At 46.7% G+C, this 21,455-nt stretch overlaps 1 protein-coding gene across 4 annotated transcripts; it reads right to left on the minus strand.

Annotated features, from left to right (window-relative positions):
* Window positions 1-4,094: 4,094 nt before the first annotated feature.
* On the minus strand, window positions 4,095-21,146 carry SERPINA9 (serpin family A member 9). 4 transcript variants are annotated; one of them, XM_025392385.1, is made up of 6 exons: window positions 17,515-17,712; window positions 11,542-11,633; window positions 10,665-10,918; window positions 8,600-8,873; window positions 6,226-6,373; window positions 4,095-4,668 (listed from the first exon to the last, which is right to left on the minus strand). In XM_025392385.1, exons 3-6 carry the CDS (start codon window positions 10,897-10,899, stop codon window positions 4,465-4,467), a joined length of 861 nt encoding a protein of 286 aa, XP_025248170.1. In that variant the 5' UTR covers window positions 10,900-10,918; window positions 11,542-11,633; window positions 17,515-17,712; the 3' UTR covers window positions 4,095-4,464. The 4 variants fall into 4 exon arrangements, with proteins under 4 accessions (XP_025248170.1, XP_025248167.1, XP_025248169.1 ...); XM_025392382.1 differs by lacking the exons at window positions 11,542-11,633; window positions 17,515-17,712 and adding an exon at window positions 20,672-21,146 and having other exon boundaries at window positions 10,665-11,309; XM_025392384.1 differs by lacking the exon at window positions 11,542-11,633 and having other exon boundaries at window positions 10,665-11,119.
* Window positions 21,147-21,455: the final 309 nt, after the last annotated feature.

The raw sequence follows: 21,455 nt of genomic DNA on the forward strand, positions 1-21,455 counted from the left end.
TAGGGAAGGACCATCAGAGGAGGAGGGCAGGGCTGTGTGTGTCTGAGCTCAAACGCTCCTTGGTAGGGCTTGCTGTGGCTGCTGTGGGGAATGGGGTGTGGTTCCCAGGTCAATGGAGTTGTTCCCAGGAGAATTATGACTGCCTCTACTGTGTCATGCAGGTTGTCAGGGAAGTGGGGGAAAGCCGGCAGTTACAGGCCTCACCCAGCTCCCACGCAACCCAAAAGACCAGTCTCACTCCCACCATGTCCCCTCAAACAGCACCAAGTTCATTTACAGGCAGTGGGCAGGAAGTGCTGAGAACTTGCCCCGGGCTACCAGCCTCCCACCTGTGAGAACAAGTAGGGGTTTCACACCTCTCGGCCTGTGGAGTCTGCACACCAGATTTACACCCTTCCTTGAGTTCTGGCCAGGAGACTTCCTGTTCAGTTGGAATTGTTACAAAGTTCAGCCGGGGGTTTCCTTCTCCCTGTGGTCTTTTCCCAGTATCTCTGACAGCCCTCCCCAAGAACACCCATGAGACAAGTCTGAAATAGTTTTCCAAGGGTGGAAAACCCACAGGGCTTTACATGCTGCTTCCTCTACCCCTATATTTTGCTTGGCTCTCTAAATTGACTCAGCTTCAGGTAAGGTCAGATCCTTCTCCCGTGATCTAGACCTGCAGGTGCCCCAGTGAGGGTGTGTGTTCAGTGGCAGACAATCCCCCTTTCCCACTTTCACAGCTTGGACACTCACAATATTTGGACTGTCTTTTGGGTCCTGCAGAAGCAACCTGCTTCCTTCAGAGGGTCTGTGGGTTCTCTCGGCTTTCCTGGTTTATTCCCGCATTAGTTCTGGAACAAAGGTTCAAGATACCAGTCTTGAACCTTTGAATTTTTTTTCAAAGGTCCACACAGTGCTCTGTCCAAGTGGAAGATGCAACCTAGTCTTGCCTTCTCTCTGCCATTTTTCCCCCTCTTTTTTTTTTTCTTTTAGGCTATGTTCTTTATTGGTCACCCTCACCGCAAGAATGTGAGAGAGGCACAGTCATCCGTACTTTGTAGATGGGAAACTGAGGCTCTGTGAGGTTAAGTCACTTGCTTACTAAGTGGACAGATGGGGCCACATGCAGAAGTTGAATCCCATCCCCCAGTCCATGCCTTCACTGCCACACCAAACCATTCCAGTATTTTGTTGATACTGCAAATAAAATATAATCTGTATATGAATAAAAAGATTGGAAGGGGCTGGGTGGGTGGCTCATGCCTGTAATCCCAGCACTTTGGGAGGCCAAGGCAGGTGGATCACTTGAGGCCAGGAGTTCGAGACCAGCCTGGATAACATGTTGAAACCCCGTCTCTACTAAAAATAAAAAAATTAGTCGGACAGGGTGGCGGATGCCTATAATTTCAGCTACTTGGGATGCTGAGGCTGGATAATCCCTTGAACCTGGGAAGCAGAAGAGGTTGCAGTGAGCCGAGATTGTGCCACTGCACTCCAGCTTGAGTGATGGGGAAAAAAAAATTGGAAGGAAATTTCACAAACAGAGAAAAATCTTTCTTCCTGTTACTTGAAGAAACCTGTGAAGCAGAATCATTGGCTCATGATCACCCATGACTCCCAAGTAAGAAGAGCAAGCTTAGAATTAAATGAGTATTTATTTATGAGAGAATCTCTTTATGATAAAATCGAGGTGACTTTTAAGTTCTTCTTTGTAGATTTTCATATTCTCCAAATTTCCTACAAAGAGCATGCATCTTATTCATAATTAAAAACAATAAAACATTATTGTTGAAAAGTAGCATTATTTAATAGTACAAGTAAAGCTCATCCTAAAATAAGTGATTGAGGTTGGCACAGTGGCTCCAATCAAGGCACTTGTAAAACATAAAGTCTCCCAGGAGGTTGAACCTGATTCTCTAAATGGGGTGGAGGTGCGGGTGCCCATGGGTCTGCATTTGCCACTCCTACCTTGAGTGGAACTTTCATAAGATGCTGTAATACTCATGCTTGATATTCTGTGACTGATGATTTTGTATCTTGAAATGATGGCCTAAACTAACGACCACAGTTGATTATGTTCATGCCCTCTCTGTGTTTTCATGGGCATGTAAGAATCATTTTACAAATCCTCCAACCACAAGCCCCAACCTCTATACTTCACTTCCTGCCCAATAGGGACGTCCCACCTAACCACTCCCCACACTTCAGTACTAAAGTCTCTGGCCAAGTGTTCCTCTCACTCCTGTGCCTCTGGACTAGCCCCAGTGCTTCCCCGTGTGGCCCTGTGTGGTGGGGCAGGACCCCTCCTCTTGGGTGCTCAAGTAATAAACTCTTCTTTCAAAGGCAGGTGTCTCTGTCTGTCACCTTACCATACACAATGGAAATGATTTCAAAACAAAATGTGAGGTACATTTAAAAACAAATGCAAAGGATTGGCATTTCAAAAAACAGAGCTGGGACCTCAACAAGTTGACAGAAAATGCCCCATGGCTGTTCTTATATCTGCTTGCCAATGCAAGTCTGAGTGGGCACCAGGATGCCACCTAAGCTTGCTTTCACTGTAAAGTGCCACTGGAAGCAAGGCTGTCGGAAGGATACTTACAGCTGTCACCCATTGCTGACTACTTGGGGTTCCCTATAGTTTCTAGAAAGAACTAGTTGTGAACAACAAGTGTTGTTAGTCACTTCTTCACACCTACTATCTCCTTTGTGCCACTGTGGGACATCTTCTTGCCTACGCTGCAGGAGGCTGGAGCCATGTCTGAGCAGGTATGCTCCTTCCTGGGAAGGATGCCTGGCTTCTCCACTGTGACCTTTACAATGGAGAGCCTGAGGGAAGAGCACTGTGTATAAAATAAAGTTTGCACCAGGGGCTGTTGCAGGAGCTCTTCATAACTGGCCAATAGTCCTTGTTCTAAGTCAGCACAGGAGGGCCCTATGGCCTAGGTTAGCTGTTTTTACTCTTTAAGTCTCAGCTATTTTGTTTTTGTTTTTTGTTTGTTTGTTTTTGTTGTTTTGAGACAGGGCCTTGCTGTGTTGCCCAGGCTGGAGTGCAGTGGCAGCTTGTTCTGTTTGTGAAATAAAGTGGGAGCGTGAGGAGCGGGGGTTAGGTTCCCCTGGGACTTCTGCCAGCTCTCCAGCGTAACTCCTTTCTGTTTTATTTCTTTCCTTGTAAAACAGCATGAGAAAGCCAACATGAGGCCCTTGGCACATCCAAGGTGGGTGGGGCACGGGGGTCCCCAGAAGAGGAGCCTTTGGATCTGACTGGAGCAAGGGCTCCGTGGAGGCCGCCAGAGATGCCGTTGGTAATGAGGGTGATGCAGAGGTGCCAGCACAGCCTGTCAGGCAATGAGGGAGGGAGGGATGGTGAGTCTGACTCAAAGGACATGAGCTGCCTTTGCTGTGGTGCCACCGTGGCCCATTGCTCGTTGTGCTGCTCTCAGGACTCAGAGTATGGGAGCTGGACCTTTGCCGCTACAGACCCGCAGGGAAGGGGCTGAGCACCCAGAAGGCTGCATGTGCATACACGACATCATCAGAGTCAGGGAGACAGCCAGGCTTGAGGAAATGGAAAACTGTTCCACGGCACCCAGGAAGACCTTCACAGCCCATGCATTAGCCCTCGTCACCCGTGTCCTGGTGCTCCCCACAAACGCAGGCTCTCTCCTTGGCCAACAACGGCCTCCACCAGCTGACCTCCTTGAGCCTCTGTGTCTTCATTTCTTCCATCTGCCCCACATGATGCTACAAGGTCCTTGCTCTGTCCCTCCAACATGCCGCTCATTCCTGACTCACAGTCTTTATGCTCACACCCCTCTCTTGTCCTCCCCTCACTCTCAGTCATCCTAATTCAATGCTTTCATGGCACTTATAAGCAGTTATGACCATGTTTATAGGTTTGGTTTCATTGTTGCTGTAGGGGGTCTGTCTCCCCCATTTAGGCCTAACATGCCAGGAATCTTCTCTGATTTACTCCTAGCGTATATTAAGTGCGCAGTAAGTTTTTGCTGAATAAATGAAGGAAAACAAATCATGCAGCCTCTGAGATGTCATGGGACGGCAGCCCAGCCACTGAGAGTTCACCAGTAAATCATTTTCAGATTAGGACCCTGTTGACAGTTGAATTCGTATTTTAGTTTTATTGAATGTGTTATTGTAATTCGCAATAAAGGTGCCTGACCTGCGTTGGCATATTTCCATTCCCAGGAGCCCCAAGGAATGGAAATATGGTAACCCAGCAACATCCCATGAAGCTAGTTACCTGGGAGACTTTGTGGAAAAGGGCACTGACTGGGGTTAACGGGCATTGGCTTGTGACTGGGGTCTCTGTTGATGGTTTGGTGATTGAGCCTTGGAAGTGGCATCCCTGCCAGTGAATGCAGCTCCACTGGGGTCAGTGCACCCTCAGAACGGAAAGAGGGATGTGGTTTGTTATTTCTTGTGCATTAGCAAAGTGCCATCAGTCAACAGGCCATTTCCCACCTAGGATTTAGTGGGATTTTCCACTTTCCCTAGAAAGAGAATACTGTCTGTGGCTTTATTTGTAATCATTATCAAGAAGGTCCTATTGAAGGAGACAGTGAAGTAAGAGGGACCATCCTTCGATCGGACTATGAACTTGGTGGCAGTAGCTGCTGCGGCCTCAGTGCCCTCTTCACTGACATCCAGCACAGCCTTGTGGGTTGCCTGCCAAGGGAAAAACAAACGTCAGTGGCCCCAGTAGAGACACTTTTAGTTAACTGAGTAAACTAAACTGAGTGTTTTGCCCTGGAATGGTGATGTCTACCTTGAAAGGATTCAAGGTTCAAATGCCTGGCATTGGGTTTGCTCAGTACATTGCAGTGGGTGTTGGCTATGGCCCATTGGTCCTTACACCGGGAGTGAGATGGTTACAAACACAGACCAGGAAGATAGGAGTGAATCTCAGTTCTGCCACTTATGGTTGCAAAATTATTTAGATGCCACGTGCTTCAGTTTCCCGATCTATAAAAGGTAATAATAATTGCATGTGTCCCGTAAGGTTATTGTGTAAATTAAGGGAGATCATACAAAGCAAATGCTCGTGGACTTGCCAGCAGTGGTGATTGCTGCAGTTCTCGCATGGCAGACATGGGTTTGATATGACTAAGGTTAGATCCCTTCTTTGTCTTCTAGGGAAGACATTCTTAACCTGGAGCTCCTGGATTTCTAAGCTTCAGGGAGACTTGAGCTCCTGTGACTACAGGCATTGTTTTTCATAGGCTCACAGATGCATTTTCCTCGAGAAAAGGTCCATTATGCTCATCATATTCCAGTGGGGCCTCTCAGCATTTTCTGTAGACCAGTGACAAAGGTCCCCTTCAGTGGCCCCAGGATCACTTCTGACTATTATAAGCCATTATCAAAATAAAATTTTAGGTCAGGGATCAGTAACCCATATGTGTGCAGGGGTTAGGTAGGTAACCCCAATTAACTGAGGGAGACTTCTTGTAAGAGCATGGGGTGCCAACATTTCCTGGAGGGTCCTGTCTGACTAAAAGGGTCACTTACAACTCAACTCCAGTGATGGCTGCCATGTGGACACATAGACTCACTGTTGCCATGTGGGAATTAGGGTCAGTGATTTGTTTCAAGAGTATCAGAAATCTAGACTTTTAGATCCAATACACTACGTTTTAAAACTCCTCTCTCTCTTTCTGTCTCTCTCTCTCTGTCTCTCTCTCTCCTTTCTCTCTCTGTCTCTCTCTCTCTTCCGTCTCTCTCTCTCTTCTGTCTCTCTCTCTCCCCCCCCTCTCTCTGTCTCTCTCTGACTCCTCTCTCTCTCCTCTGTCTCTGTCTCTGTCTCTCTCTCTGTCTCTCTCTCCCTCTCTCTCTCTCCTTACACACTGAAGGCCACACAACACACCTGCAGGGTGTAAATGGCCTATGGGCAGCCATATTGTGATGCCTGTGTGAGGGCCTAAACTCCAGGGAGGAAGAAGGTGAGGTCAGATCCCAGGGGAGCACCTGCTCGCCTGCAACTGGCATAGGGGAGCAGCTGCCTGCTGAGGACGCCTTCGGAACATTTGAGTGAAGAGGGATAACACATGCTGTGTGCCGGAGGGATGGTGGCCGTAGGTCGCACGATTTGGTTCTTCTGGCCTCAGAAGAACCTCATTTCACCTTTCAGGCCTCTGTTTCCTTATCAATGACATAAGAGCACTTGATTAATTCTGCAGGTGCTTCCTGCTTGGACTTTTTTGCAAATATTCTCATTCAACTCACTTTAGAAAGCTGCAGGGAGTCTCTCTTTGTAATTCCAGAAAAATCAGCGTTTTCGTCAAAGACATTTTGGATGCCCATCTTTGGGAGGATGGTTTCCAGATTGTAGGAGGCAGAAATGGAAAATTTGGGGATGAACACCTCTATCCACCTGTGCAGTAGGGAAAAGGAAACAATGAGGTCACAAGCCCATGATGTCTGCATCTCTGCTCCTAGATGCCATTTTGGGAGACTCTGTTCTTCCTCCAGCCATTGCTACTTGCTGCTAAAAAAGTCAACACATCCTAGCCAAGAACCCCAGGTTGCTCTTGAAGTAAGTCTCCCAACTGAGCAGGTCCAGCACTAAAAACATGCAAGGAGACAGACAGGCCCCCAGTGAAGTGGGTGCAGAGGTGAGAAGGTGGTCGGCAAGGGAGTCTATGGCAGAAACCAACAGGAGACGTCAAGTAGCAATGGAAGCTCATCAACCACTCACTCACTGTCCAGAGTACCTCCTCACCAGCACTTCCTGATGCAGGCCCTGCTAATGCCCTAGAGCAGCAAAGTCCAGCAGAACTGCCTGTGATACTGGGAAGATCCTTGACCTGCGCTCTCCAGTATGGTAGCCACTAGCAATGTGTGGCTATTGAGCAACTTGAACAGTGGCTTGTGCAAATGAGAAACCAAAATTTTAATTTTACTGAATTTCAGATAATTTAAGTGTAAATAACTGCAGGTGGCTTAGTGGCTACTATATTGAACAGCACCACCTGATAATTTAGCACAATATTTTTTTCCCTCTGAACCAAGAGAAAACAGCCTGCATGTACTGAACATTTTTTTTTAGATGGAGTCTCGCTCTGTCGCTCAGGCTGGAGTGCAACGGCATGGTCTTGGTTCACTACAACCTCCGCCTCCTGGGTTCAAGCTTTTCTCCTGCCTCAGCCTCCCAAGTAGCTGGGATTACAAGTACACATGGCCACGTCTGGCTAATTTTTTTGTATTTTAGTTGAGACAGGGTTTCACCGTGTTGCCCAGGCTGGTCTTGAACTCCTGAGCTCAGGCAATTCACCTGCCTCAGACTCCCAAAGTGCTAGGATTATGGCGTGAGTCCAGCCTGAACGTTTATTATATGCCAGACATTGTCCCAGGCACATTCAACAACACTGTCCCTATTTTAAAGATGGTAAAGCTTAGTTTTAGTGCTTTGCCCAAGGTTATGTACTTAGTGACTCACAGCAAGGAAAGCACAAAAATATTGGGTGGACACATTTCAGTCCTCATCTGACAGGTATCTTGTGACCCCTCATGCCAGGGACACCTCTCTCTTCCCTGCCACTATCCCCTTTCCCTGTTTTCTCTGTGCTCCATCTGCTGCTCTGTGCTCCATGCTTTCCTCCCTGAGCTTCTGTGCCACCTCCTCTTCTTATCCCCAGCCCCAGATGCAGCCTGAGAAGAGAAGTCGCTGACACACCCTGCAGCATCTCTTCGTCCTTGACTTTGAGTTCTTGCCAGTGCGTCGTCTACCAAAGCTGCCCTTCCCAAGCCTCAGTGTGCTCATATGCTACCCGTATGTGCAGTATACGGTAGCCTCCTTGAAGCTGTCCCTCAGTCCCAGCTGAAAGTGACCTCTCTCTGCTCAGAAGCTCCTCAGAACCTTTCCTGCCCTCGCCTAGGGCATTGCCCAGTCTCTTTCTTGAATTCCAGTTACACTGCAGCCTTCCTTCTCTCTTCCCAGACTATGAGCACCAGGGAATGCTGCTGAAATCATTCTACGATGCCAACAGTATATTGCTAAGAGACAGAACATAAAACTTTGACATTCCTTTTTTATCTCATGATTAATCTTTTTGATATTCTCCATATTTTTATACTCACCATAATAATTATGGGACTAATAATAACATTATTAGCTAACATTTACTGAACACTTACCATCTTCTAGGAATTCTCCTAAGCACTTTGTAAATAGTAGGTTACTTTATCTTTTCACCAACCTTTGGATTTGGTAATATTGTTATCCTCTTTCTTATATGTGATCACCAATGCTTTTGTTTGCTTGCTTTTATGGGATCGTTCCATGGATTTCAATATCAGATTGGCTTCTAGAGCCAGCTCTGCTAGCATGTAACAGCTACATGACCTTGGACAATTCACTTACCACCTTGGAGCCTCCATTTCCTCATCTGTGAAATGAGTAGTATTAAGACTCCTCATCAGGTGATAGTGAACTTCAAGTGTGAACATGTATAGACAGCCCCAGGCTCTCTGTCCTGCATACAGTTGGTGCTCATTGTTCAGAAGTGATTATCTAACAACTGTTAGCACAATCTCTCCCCCATCTTTGAATGTGTGCGTCCCCTGCCTCAGGGCCCAGCAGATTGACACAGACACCCACCGTTTCTGGAGTGAGTGGCTCCACTTTCTCAGTGTTCTGGCTGACAAGGCCTGTTCCAGTTGCCTCATCTTGCCCTTGTTAGGGAGGACAAAGAAGGCCATGGCATCTCCCTTGTAGTCCATCTGGAGCACAAAGCAGTTCAGCTCTGTATCCATCCCAAAAGCAAACTGCTCCTTCTGGTGCATCATGGGGACACGCACAGTGACCTGCTTGCCCACCAGAAATGGGAAGTTCTTTCTTGTATATGCGGGGTAAAAGGGCTTGTCCCACTTGGCTAGCACAAAGAGAGAAATAAGGTCTTTATGTCAAAGTGCAATTAGTGAGGCAAAGACAGCAAAATGAAATAGGGAATTACTGCTAATGGGTATGAGGTTTCTTTTTGAGGTGACAAAAAAATGCTCTGGAATTACACAGCGGAGTAGTTGCCCAAACTTGTGAATATACTGAAAATCAATAAAATGGTGAATTTTATGACATGTGAATTGTATTTCAATTAAAAATAGAATTAAGTTAAATAGAACAACGTAAAGTGAAGGTAACTTAGTAAGGGCTCAAAGCATACCAGTTTTCTTTCCTTCTCTTTCCTCTTTGCAGGATGGATGGATAAATGGGTGGATAGCTTGGCAGATGGAAGGTGGATGGATAGATGAATAGCTAATGGATAGATGGTTGGATGGCTGGGTGGATAGATGGATGAATGGATGGATGGATGAACTGATGCATGGATAGATAGATGAACAGATTAACGGATAGGTGGTTGGCTAGCTAGATGGCTAGCTAGGTGGATGAATGGATGCATGGATGGATAAATGGATGGATGGATGAACTGATGGATGGATAAATGGGTGGATAGTTTGCTGGATGGGTAGATGGAGGGTGGAGGGATGAACAGGTTAATGGATACATGTTTGGCTGTCTGGGTGGATAGATGGATGCATGCATGGATTCATGGATGAATGACATATGCATAAATGGGTGGATAGTTTGGTGAATGGGTGGATATAGGGTGGGTAGATAGATGGATAGATTAATGGACAGGTGGTTGGCTAGCTAGGTGGATGGATGGATGAACTGATGGATGGACAAGTGGATGGATAGCTTTGTGAATGGGTAGATGGATAGATGAGTACGTTAATGGATAGATGTCTGGCTGGTTGGCTAGGTGCACGCCTGGATGGATGGACAGATAAACCAGTCCATGGATAAATGAGTGAACAGGTGGATGAAGGGAGGGAGGAAGGAAGGGGAGGAGAGGGACGGAGGAAGGGAGGGATGATATGGTGACATCCTTGAAAACTCTGCCTGGAGACGCCAGGCACTTCTATCTCAAGTACAACCTTATAAAGTTGGCTTTATCATCAAACTATCCAGTCAGCACAGAGACTGGCACAGGTCAGGCACTCAACACATGGTAAATCTTTTAGAGACACATGCTGAGGATCATAGAGCAAGTGTGGGGCAGAGGTGAAATTCAAATCCAAGTTGTTTGATTTAAAACCTGATGTGCATTCCCTACAACACAGTGAAAACTGTAAATCTCTAACATATATATATATATATAAATGTATATGCAGTTATATATGAAGGAGACTTCATATATAAATGAGATATGAATGACAGTCACATCAACTTGTCTACATTTCTACACCTATGAAAGTGTTCACACTCTTGGATTTGCTTCTTAAACTAGGTTGTCAGAGAGTTCCATGTTCCTTCTTTAAAACTTTCAAGGGGCAGTGGGACAACTGCTGGTGGCAAGAGATCCTTTCTCTCAAGTAATTTCCAGATTTTTCCTATGGGTTTCCCACTGAGTCAAATGTAAACACACCTTGAGACACTTTATCTGTCTACCCAAAGAGAACTAAATGAGTCCCCCACTGTAACTGATAAACATGAGCTATCCCAGGTCCTGCAATCAGCTAACTGCAAAGCTAATTAGAGCTCAGGCCCTCCCATTTCTCCACCCTGCAGTCTAGGCTTTGTCTGCCTTGTGTATTTCACTAAGCAAAAATCATCAGCATCATCATAAAATAAATAAATAAAAATCAACTTCTCAAATCCTTACCTTTAAAGAAAATGTGGTTCACCAGCACCATGGCTGTCAGAAGGTCAAGGCCTTGGATTATGTCTACAACCTTCCCTTGGGTCTTCTTTTTCACGTGGCAGTTGATCTTTGCCTGGGCAATGGAGGGGTTGGAGAAATCTGTGGAAAAGACTTCTGCTTCATATAGCCTCTTGACATTGCCCAAGAAATTTTCCTGCAGCTGCAGCTCCTTCTTGACGAAGAGGGCACTTCCCATCTTCAAAGCCAGGTCTTTGCTTGGATCAGTCAGTGAATGAACCAAGTGCTGGAAGCCCCGGTGGATGGCAGACTCTGGTGTGTGTGTGAGGTTGAAGCCCAGGCCCTCGAGAATCTGGGTCTTGGTGATTGAGTGGGCCCCAAGGGAGAGCATGGCCAGGGAAGTGGAGACACTCATGGGGGAGAAGAAGACGTTCTGACTTGGGGTCTCCAAAACCAGCCTGCGGTACAGGCGGAAGGCAAAGTCGGTGTTGAGGGAATACACCAGTGAGGCAGGGGTGCTCTTTGTGGAGGATGGGTGGGGGTATCCGCTGGGGGCATTGACCGGGGACACACAGTAGATTGGAGCACAGAGGCCAACAGCAAAGAGTACTCCATAAAGGGAAGATGCCATTTTGGAACCAAATACGTCTGCAAGAGAAGTAAGAACCATTGAGGGGGTAAACTGAGGGTCCAGGCCCTGAATCAGAGACACTTCAACACCCCACGCCATCAGCAGCAGAATGAAGACAAATAGGCCGGCTAGCAGAGCTCTCTCACGTTATCTCCTTTGAGCCTCGCAATAGTCCCATGATGTAGGTATTACCATTACTGTTTTACTTGCAAATGAGTAAACAGGCCACAGAGAGTCTGCGTAACTTACCCCAAACCACACGGTTGACTTGTCTGTGTTCTGTGTGGGCTTCAAAGTCAGGTCCCAAATTCCAAATCCCATGCTTTTTTCTGCTTCATGGACTTATTTTTTAAGAATTGAGAGTGTGAGAGCAGATTGCAAAGTCCCCCTCTTAGCAGCCAGCCAGAAGTGGTTTCTCACCCTTTGGAGGTCCCTCCACACATTCTTTATCCATTTTGTGTAGATCTGATTATTTTCTCACCCTGGCTGCCTGTTCCCAGAAACAGACATTTACTAATGTGTTCATATCTCTCAAAAAGTGGAAACCTGGAGCAAAAGGCTGTCCTTTTTGCTGTGGTCCTCCAGGTGCCCTGAGCACTGGCGGTCAGTTGCTGATGAGCTGCAGCTCCAGCCACATCTGTCTGCTTCCCCTTCAAGCCTCAGCTGACAAGACTGGCACCAAGGAGACTTCAGACTAAATGACCTGATAGCAATTTCAAACCCCAACAGGGCTGGGCTTGCATCCAACCCTGACATTCATGGTGGACAAGTAACCTCTCTGGTTCTGTTTCGCCTTTTTAAAACAGAGATAGTTACCTTACAGAGCTGTTCAGAGGACTGAGTGTGACAAGGCACATACATTGTGCAGCACAGGACCTGGCACATGGTGACTGCTCAATACATTACTTTTACTGCTGTTTTGTTGAAGTCAGAGAGCATTTGATTTGGGCAACTCTATGAAGTAATGCTCGCAGGTCTCCGCAGCCCTGCCGACAACACCCTCACCTGTTCAATTTCATCAGAAAGATCTCATTCACTTTAACACACCTTTACAGAGGAGCTCCAACCCTATGGGTTGACCCTGAGATACAACAGTAAATGGTCATTTTAGAGAAGGAAGGTGTATGAATCCAATGCAAGACTAGGTGGGGTTTGTGCTCAGTCAAGGGAAAGCAAAGCAGGTGTGTGCTCCAATAGGTCACATCTGTCTGAAGCCTTTTCTCTCCTCACCAATTGTACAATTTCTCCCCCATGACCTGGATGTCCTTCCCCCCATCAGCCTTTTCACAAGCACAGTGCCTTCATAACCCCTCTTGCCCTTCATCAAACTTTGTTCTTTAGTCATTTATACTACGGTGTGAATGGCTGCCACCCACTCTTCTCCTAGGAGCACCGGCATGAAGTGTTACTCCTGATTGTGAAGGAAAGACTTTACCCACTGGAGCAAGAATTCAGTCAACAAGTGAACAATTATTTTGCCAGAAATGGAGAAGGAAAAGACAAGAGAACCTTTGCCGAAAGTGACAAAAAGACTGCCACACACAGTCACTTGTCTATGTCAGACCAAGCATAACGTGACAGTCACATTCCGAACAATTTCTCTGTGGAAATGAAATACGTAAATGAATCACATTTCATTATACCAGATATAATTTAACTTAGATGGAACTTTATAAAGAACCCTTTTACTGAATGAGTAATTCTTTTGCAAAACTGTTCATTTCTCTCCATTTCCACTTATGTGATTGGACAATTTCTCTTTTGTAGTTTTGTGTTTGCCTGTTTGACTAAGGTGGAGTTTTCTTTCTAAGTTATGCTCACATCCATCCATCCACCTACTGGACTCTTTGCCAACATGTTCTGAACTGACCTCCGGAGCTGCCCCTACCCTGAGTGCCCCATCTCTCCCTTTCTCCAAGAAGGCCATTTTACCCATGCTGTCATCTTCCAAGTCAGGAGACTGATGGTCACTCTGCCCTCTTCGGCCACCCTTCTTCCCCACACTGTTCTTCCTCCCCAAGACATTGCAAGCTCCAGCTTCTCTCCATCTCTTTGCTCTTCCCTTGGTCCTAACCCGCCTTATCTCCCCCCACTGTACAATCCTGAAGGCTTCTGGACTCATCTCCCTCCTCTGGTCATGTTTCCTCAAAACGGTTTTCTTAAGAAACTTCACCAATCTGACTCTGCACAGAGACGATCTGCTGGGAGATGGAAGTGTTGGGGCTACAATCGGGGACAGATAGCCAGGGTCCTGGCTCTTAAAGGGCTCGCTGGGAACCCTGTGACACATGGCATTAAGAGTTCACTGCTTCCCCTCTCTGCGGCCCCACTGCCAGCCAGTGTATTTATCTGCAGTCTCTGTAGTCAACACCAATAGCAAACAGCCCAGGGTCCACCTCCCTCCCTCCTCCTCTCACTCACCCAGCCCCTGCTCAGGCACAGCATACTCTCCTACAAATGCCCCTCCTGGACACCACCTTCCTTTGCTCATGGAAAAGCCCTTGTTTCTCACTCTGGAAGACTCTGCTTAGCTATTTCTGGCTTGAGAGGCCCTCTCTGGCCCCCCTTTCCTATTGTGACTTTTATCACTCTCTCCCTTCTCTCTTCTGCCACTTCTGAATTTACTCGACTTCTATTACCAAATGGATTACCACTGACCACACTCATGCCTTTAGATAATCTCTAAGTTCTTTGAATATGTAATTCATGCATTTGGTCCACTGGGTTGAACATGTACACTTATTATGCAGGTGCTGTAGCAGGTGTTGGGGCCACAATGAGGGACAGAGAGACAGGTCCTTGTCCTTAAGGAGCCCACTGGGAAGACGGGCAATTAGCAAACACCACTAGGCACAAGCAGTGTGTGTGGGATGAGTAAGTACAGGCATTGAGCACACCTATTCCATAATGAGAAAGGCTTCCAGAGGAAGTGGCAGCTGATGGAGACTTGAAAAATGTTAGCAAGATAAAGGGGAAAAGCAGAGAAGAGAGAGATTCAGGCTAGGAGGACCACCTGTGCAAGGGCCCAGAGGGAACCCAGAGCCAGGCAGCTTTAAGAAACAGAAAAGGTTCTGTGACACAGATCTCAGCACCAGAGAAGCTGGCAGGAAGGGCTGGGGAGTGGGAGAGACGGGCTGCAGAGAGAGGGGGCCCCATGCAGGGATGTGCTTGGTTCTGGGCCCTGGAACCCACTGGGGGATGGCTGCAGAGAACCTCAGCAGCAGAGAATTCTCAAGACTATCCTGGCACCTGTCTGTGTTCCTCACTGCTCTACACACCTGCTTCCTGTCCTCCTTCCCGCTTCCCCTGCCAGCACGGAAAAGTGCCCAATGTAAGGGCTCAGTAGACACTTGGTGCACTGCCCTGAGATAGAGAAGCATTTACACCAGCCTCAGAACTGGAGTGGTGGCCGGGCGCGGTGGCTCAGGCCTGTAATCCCAGCACTTTTGAGGCGGGCAGATCACCTGAGGTCAGGAGTTCAAGAGCAGCCTGGCCAACATGGCAAAACCCCATCTCTACTAAAAATGCAAAAGTTAGCCAGGCATGGTGGTGGGCACCTGTAGTCTCAGCTACTCAGGAGGCTGAGGCAGGAGAATCACCTGAACCCGGGAGGTGGAGGTTGCAGTGAGTCGAGATCAGGCCACTCCACGCTAGTCTGTGAAACTCCGTCTCAAAAAAAAAAAACAAAAAAACGAAGGAGGCCTCCTGGAATATGGGACTGAAACCCCGAGTTTCTCGTATTTGATGAGCTCTGTGACAGACTGGGGCTCTTCAGGAAGCCGTGTAAGAGTGTGGCATCTGCAGGCTTCCCTGCGATAAGCTGGGGTCTACTGTGTTTTCTTGGGGTCTGCAGGCCCTCTAGCCTCAATGATGAAGTGGCAGCACTTGATCTTGACGGCCACTCAGAAGTCAGAGCCTAAGCAAGATCATGGCCTCCCCTCCTAACCTCAGAGCAGTACTTTCTGTTGAGAGAACAGCATTGTCTTTGCATTGCTTCACCTTCTGAATTGCGTCGACCCCTATCTGTAAGGAGGGCAGCTCTGAGGAAGGGTGAGATAACGTCTGCAGAATGCCCAGCGCGGCGTTCAGCCCATGGTGGGCAGGAGACCAAAGCTGCATCTCTTTTGTGGCTCCTATGATTTTGTGTTCCTCCCTTGGAACCAGGATGAAGGAATAGGAGTGTCCCTGGCTATTCATGACCATGGGAAAGAGGACCAGGTTGAAGGAAGAGGACATCCGCCACATGGAGGGGAGGTGCTGCCAGGTGCCAGGATGCCACAAGCACCAGGGGTCTATGCCCCTTTCTGTGGAGGCTGGGGGTGGGGGCAGGTGGCTTTCAGGAGGCCCCCACTGACACTGGGTTGTGCCCCCCAAAGAATTCCCCATCCCCATCAGCAGAGATGGCCTATTAGACGTGGCCTCCATGCCTCAAGTCTTGTTTCTTTTGAGCTTGAGTAGGGGAGACCCACCTGAAGTCGGTGAGTTGGCTAGTAAGTGTCCTGACTCATCAATGGTACTGGCCTCCATGTGACTTCAGGTAAGTCTCTGCTTTTCACAAGACTTCAGGAAGAGGTGATCTCAAAAGGTCCCTCCCTCTCTTCTGAGTCTGGGATCTATGTCTGAGGGCCCCCAGGTCATTGCTCTCTTGGGGGAAAACCGTGGCCAAAGCTCATTCAGTCAGCTCTTAAAATCCACCGCACTCCCCACTTCGCTTCTCCCCACCCTGAACTCCTATCCTCCTGTGACCATCCCTTCTCTCTCCCAGCCCTGCCAAGGCCCTTGCCCCTCTTTTGGCTGTGGCCTGGGTTTATGTGAGCGTTTGACCAGTGGACTCTGCTCTTTGGGGTGACAGGGACACTCTGCCGTCCCCAGGGCTTGCCTCTTCTGGGCCCCTCCCTCCCAGCTACCACAGCCTGCATTCCACCTTCCATTGTCTCCCACCCACTCCCATCTCCAAGCACTCCACCCTGCAGACAGGGTGACCTTTCCAGATGCTGATCTGGTGTATCATTCACCTCACCTTGAATTCCTCAGTGGCTCCCCATTGAGCTCAGGAAAAATGCTCAAGGCCCTGGCATTCAAGAGCCTTACTTATTGGGCCCTGACTTACCACCCCAGCTTCACCTTTGAGGACCCACCTGTTTGCATTCCTAAATTTCACCCCATCCCTTATCTTCATTTGCCTCTTTATCCAGCTTGGGTGTCAAGGGCTTTATTTTAATCTAATGTGCTTCACCCCTAGGCCTTTGTCTTCATGTCCCAGCCCAGTGACAAGGCTCCATGTGTAGTAGAACCTACCTGTCTGCTCCTTCCCTGCCAAATGCTGCTGGAAGAGAGGCTCTGCAAGGCAGCCTTGTCCACTGCGGGTTCCCAACCACCAACCTTTATCCACCTGGCAACAGGTAACTCATCAGCTCACTCTCCCATTTTCAGGGGAAACCTTCACCTTTTCCATGTCCTTAACCTTTTTATTCCAGGGTGGAGTGGATGCCCACCCTGCTACATATGCATGTGTGCCCACATGTGCACACACACACACTCAGCAGACAGCCTTGCTTCCTATGTCACATAAAAGAGAGATCCTATGAAAAGGAATTGTCTCAGCTTCCCTCAAAGGGCATCCTCTCTGCCTATCCCTACTTGCCCAGTCACCCCTCTCTCTCCCCTACACCTCCACTCTACCAACAAAGCAGAGGATCTGCCCTCCTTTGATGTCCAGACCCCCTTCCTGGGCCTTGGAAAGTATCTCTTCTCTCCATCTCAGGACCCTTCCAACTCTCTTTTCTGTACTTAAACACTCCGTGTCAACCTGATCCTTACTGTTAGCTTGGAAACTGTTCAAGTCTTGCTTGTTAAGACAAAGAAAGCAACAACAACACAACAACGAAAACACTCCTTTCACCCTCTCACTTGCTTCTAACTGCTGCCCTATTTCCAAGGGAGGCCACTGCTCCTCCCCTTGTGGCCCAAATTTTCAAGAGCTGTGTATTCATGGCCTCTGTGGCCTTACCTCCTACTCACTCACTGGTCCACTCCAGCCTGGCTTCTGTATTCACAAAAATGTGACCCAGATGCTACTAAAAGCCAAAGAGTATATCTAGGTTCTCATCTTCCTTGACTTCCCAGCTGCATTTGACACGGAAGACCTTGCTCTGATCCAGTCCTTCCCTCTGGCTCAGTGACAACGCATTCCCAATCTCTCTGCACCTCCTCCTTACCCACCTTTGCGGGTTCCTCTTCTCCTGCCCTGTCCTTGCACGGTTGGCGAGCCCTGGCACTCGCTTTCTTGGTTGTAGCTCTCTCCTCACTTTAATCTCTCCTCTCCCTCCAGCTGATCTCATGCCACGACACCCACGACTTCATTACTAAGACATGCAAATGATACATTATTTTTATTCTCCAGCTAGACATGTAAATGATATATTATTTTTATTCTCCAGCTCAATCCTTTCCTTTGATCTCTATATGTCTAACCGCCTACTTGATATCTCCTCCTGATGTTGCAAATAAACCTTCCATGCAACATGAACCACAATGAACTCAGACTCCTCCCCAAGAACCATCTCCCAGCAACAGCCACAACCGAAACCCCTTTTCAACATTTCTGTCACTGGGTCCACCATTCACCTAGTTAGTTGAACCTCGGAGGCATCCTTGCACTTCCTTCTTGTTCATGTCAATTTATCCCCAGTTTTGTCAACTTTACCTCCTAAATGTTGCACAACTCCATCCACTTTTTTCTGCCTTCACTCGGGTAGGCTATTTGTGCTGTCATTGTGTCTTGCCTGGGCTACCACAAAGCTTCCTAACAGCTCTCTCCACATACCCTGTCCTGCTCCTCCAATTCACTCTGCACGTGACAGGTAGAATAGTCTTTTAAAACTCAAACCTGACTGTGTCACTTACTATTTAAAATGTCTCAATAGCTTCCCATTTCCCAAAGTGAACACTGAAGTCTTAACTTGCACAGCCTGGGCTCTGCTGGCCCCTCCAACTTCATTGCAGATCATGAAGCCCCTTGCCCTTGACATCCGTGTCAGCCCATTCTGCCCATTAATTTTTATGCTCACATGTGATATTTCTTGTTTCCTACTTCTGGAATATCCTTCCAACTCTCTTCATCTGACTTTTCCCCTAATTAACTTTTATTCATTATTTAGGCCCTAGTTCATATCATTCCCTCAAGGAAACTCTCTTTGATCACTCAAATACGAAAAATTTCTTCTAGCAACTATTTTTATAGTACCATTAACTTCTCAGTGAAACACTTATCACTGTCATAGTTTCACATTTATTTGTGTGACTGAACAATTCATGAATCAGGGATCTTGTCTACCTTGATTTTGTCTACTTGTATACCCACTCTTTGGCCAATACTCATGGTCCAGTAAGTGGTTGTGAAAAGAATAAATGAATTGAAATAAAATGAAATAATCTGTTTACCTCTGAAGAGTAATCCCGACTGGTAATAAGCAAGGGTAATAAGCAAGGTAATAAGCAAGAGTAATCCTGACTGGTAAGACAGCAAACTGAAGACAGGGTAACTCAGGATGATGAAAAGTCCTGTAGCTACTTAAGGTAAAGTTACACAGGTATATATCTAAAGTTTGAGTTGACTTACACTTTTGGCTAAAACAAAGTAACTGATATTGGTTGCAAACAGTTGTAAACAGATAGAAAACTGGACAAAATTTATGACACTATTGAGATACTCGAAAAATATATAAGACAATTCAGACATTAGAGAACAGGCAGGGGAGGTAAAAAATGAGATAAGCTCTACAATTGTCCCAATTTTCTGCCTAAGAACACTTTCTGGACATGTGGAAGAAAACCCAAAGAGGGCATGGGAGGCTTGCTGAGCTTAGGAGACAGATATTAGAGTTTGAGAAAACTGAGGAAGCTACAATTTGTGCAGTGAAGGACTAGAGGAGAGCTTTAGAAACGTGCACAGGGGTCTCTTTAAGTCCAAAGCTAAGTACTAAGCTCTGCATGCATAAAGTGAAATTCCACATGGCTGGTCAACACACACACACACACACACACACGCAAACACACTCACACACACAGAAGAAAAAATAAACCTACTGTGAAGGTATAAACAAAATAATTTCCAGAGTTCACAAAGCATGAGGATATATTAAGGTTATGACCACCCAAAGTGGAGAGACCTGGAGCATTCAGTAGAGACCCAAAAGTGTCACAGCTTGGCATTAGGGCTAACCTAACTTTGAATTAAAGCTGCACTAGACCTACCCTAACAAAGCTTAAAAACAAGCCTTGACAAGCTCAAGCAGATCTGTAAGTAACTTATTGTCTGTTAAAACAAATTTCAAACACTGTAAAGGAAGACAACAAAATTGTAATGTTATGATGTCCAGCATCCAATCAAAAATTGCTAGACATTCTAGGACTAGGAAAATGTGATCCATGACCAGCAGAAAAATTAAGCAATAGAAACAGGCTCAGACATAATAGAGATTAAGGAATTTGCAGACAAGGACTTTAAAACAGCTACTTAAAAGATGCTTAAATAATAAAAATTTTACTGGAATGTGAGAAAAATCAAACTTCTAGAGATGAAAAACTTAATATCTGAAATGAAAAAATAACTGGCTGGGTTTAACAGAAAATTTAGTACTATGGAAGAAAAGATCTGTGATCTTGAAAATATATCAATAGGAACTATTCAAACTGAAGACAGCAAGCTGGAAAATAATAGTAATAAAAAAAGAGTCCCAGTGACTTGTGGGACAACATCAATGGACTAACATATGTGTAACTGGAGTTCTAGGCAAAAAAAAGTGAGGGACAGTGGAGAACAGAAAATTTTGAAGAAATAGTGGGCAGAAATATTTGTGATATTTGTGTACTTTATGTAAACTATACCTAAATAAAAATCAAAATACAATAAATTGAAATGAATGCCACCCTGCTGTTTCGTCCTCTACTCTCTATGATTACATGTATATCTCAGTTGGCTTGAACTACCCATCTCACTCTCTTTGCCTGAAACACTCCTTTCCATCCTGCCAGCTCCAGCTCAAAATCACCCACTGCACAAAGCCTTCTCTAGATGCCACAGAAAATCTGCCCCTCCCTTTACAAACACCTGGAGCAAACCAGAGCAGTTTACCTTCCCATATGTCAGTCTCCCTGATTAGACAGTCTGGACTTTGTGTGGCATCCTCCAGGGTTGGGACTATGATCGGTAAGTAATACGGAGAGAGGTAGCAGATTACATGGGAAGGAGCAAGTGGGAGGGATGTTGGGAACCCTGAGGGCCAGGCACTATTGGCTCACCCATACCCAGGGACTTTTGTAAAGACTCATAGTTGGTAAAACACAGAGAGGTAACCTGAAGAAGTATGGAACTTACCAAGCTTAACTGGGCTCTCATTAAAATGCAAATTCCCAGGTCCCATGCAGAACTACCTAATCAGATTTTCCAGGGAAAGACGAGAAGACTTGAGAGTGGAGAGGGCTGGATGCTTCCTCTTCCCACCCCTCACTCCACCCTCGGTCCTTGCCCCAGAGAGAAGCTCTTCAGGGTTTCCTCTAGCTCTGAGGTCCTCAGTTTCTGGGGCCTCAGGGCCTCCTTGAAAGTAAAGACCCATTTCTCCCCAAATTCATAAAACCAAGCCTGCTGGAGTAGCAACCAGCCAGGAGTAGATCTCCATGGGTCCATCAAGATGGAACTTTGTCCCAAGTCCATACTCCTTTATGGAGCGTCTCCTGCTATGTCCAGGCCTTTCTGGGATCCTCTTAGGACCCTGGCTACAGGATCTCTTGCCTGCCTCACACATTCTTATGCTTCTGCTCCATTTTTGGTTTGTTGGAGATATTCATACTATTTTAAAAATCTGACTACATCTTTATACTTTTCTATTTCAGTACTTGTTTAAATATTTCACTCAATATTTCTCCTAACAGTGGAGCAGATTGGGTGCCTCAAGGCTACTCTTGGAGTGTCATCTTAGCTACAGGGTACCCTTCGAATTGTCAAGAAGCCTCCCCAGCTGAGATCCACAGTACCCACCACGGATCTGTCTCAGGAAGTGCAGGTCCCTGCCACCCTTTCTGCTGCAACTTTGTTCATTTCCTAGCCTGCCCAGTGTGATCCCCTGACTTTTAGGAATCTGAACCAAACTGAGGGTGGAGAT

Source organism: Theropithecus gelada, chromosome 7b (genome assembly GCF_003255815.1).
Source record: "Theropithecus gelada isolate Dixy chromosome 7b, Tgel_1.0, whole genome shotgun sequence".
Classification (NCBI taxonomy): Eukaryota; Metazoa; Chordata; class Mammalia; order Primates; family Cercopithecidae; genus Theropithecus; species Theropithecus gelada.

What these genes read in the sequence shown, in the direction of transcription:
- SERPINA9 (XM_025392382.1), bottom strand. Translation starts at nt 20,717, where the DNA reads ATGGGACCTGGGAATTTGCATTTTAATGAGAGCCCAGTTAAGCTTG. An exon ending in TGAGAGCCCAGTTAAGCTTG is followed by an intron (nt 11,310 to 20,671) that starts GTAAGTTCCATA and finishes CTTCTCTTGCAG; the next exon opens with ACGTATTTGGTTCCAAAATG. An exon ending in GAACCACATTTTCTTTAAAG is followed by an intron (nt 8,874 to 10,664) that starts GTAAGGATTTGA and finishes TCTTTGTGCTAG; the next exon opens with CCAAGTGGGACAAGCCCTTT.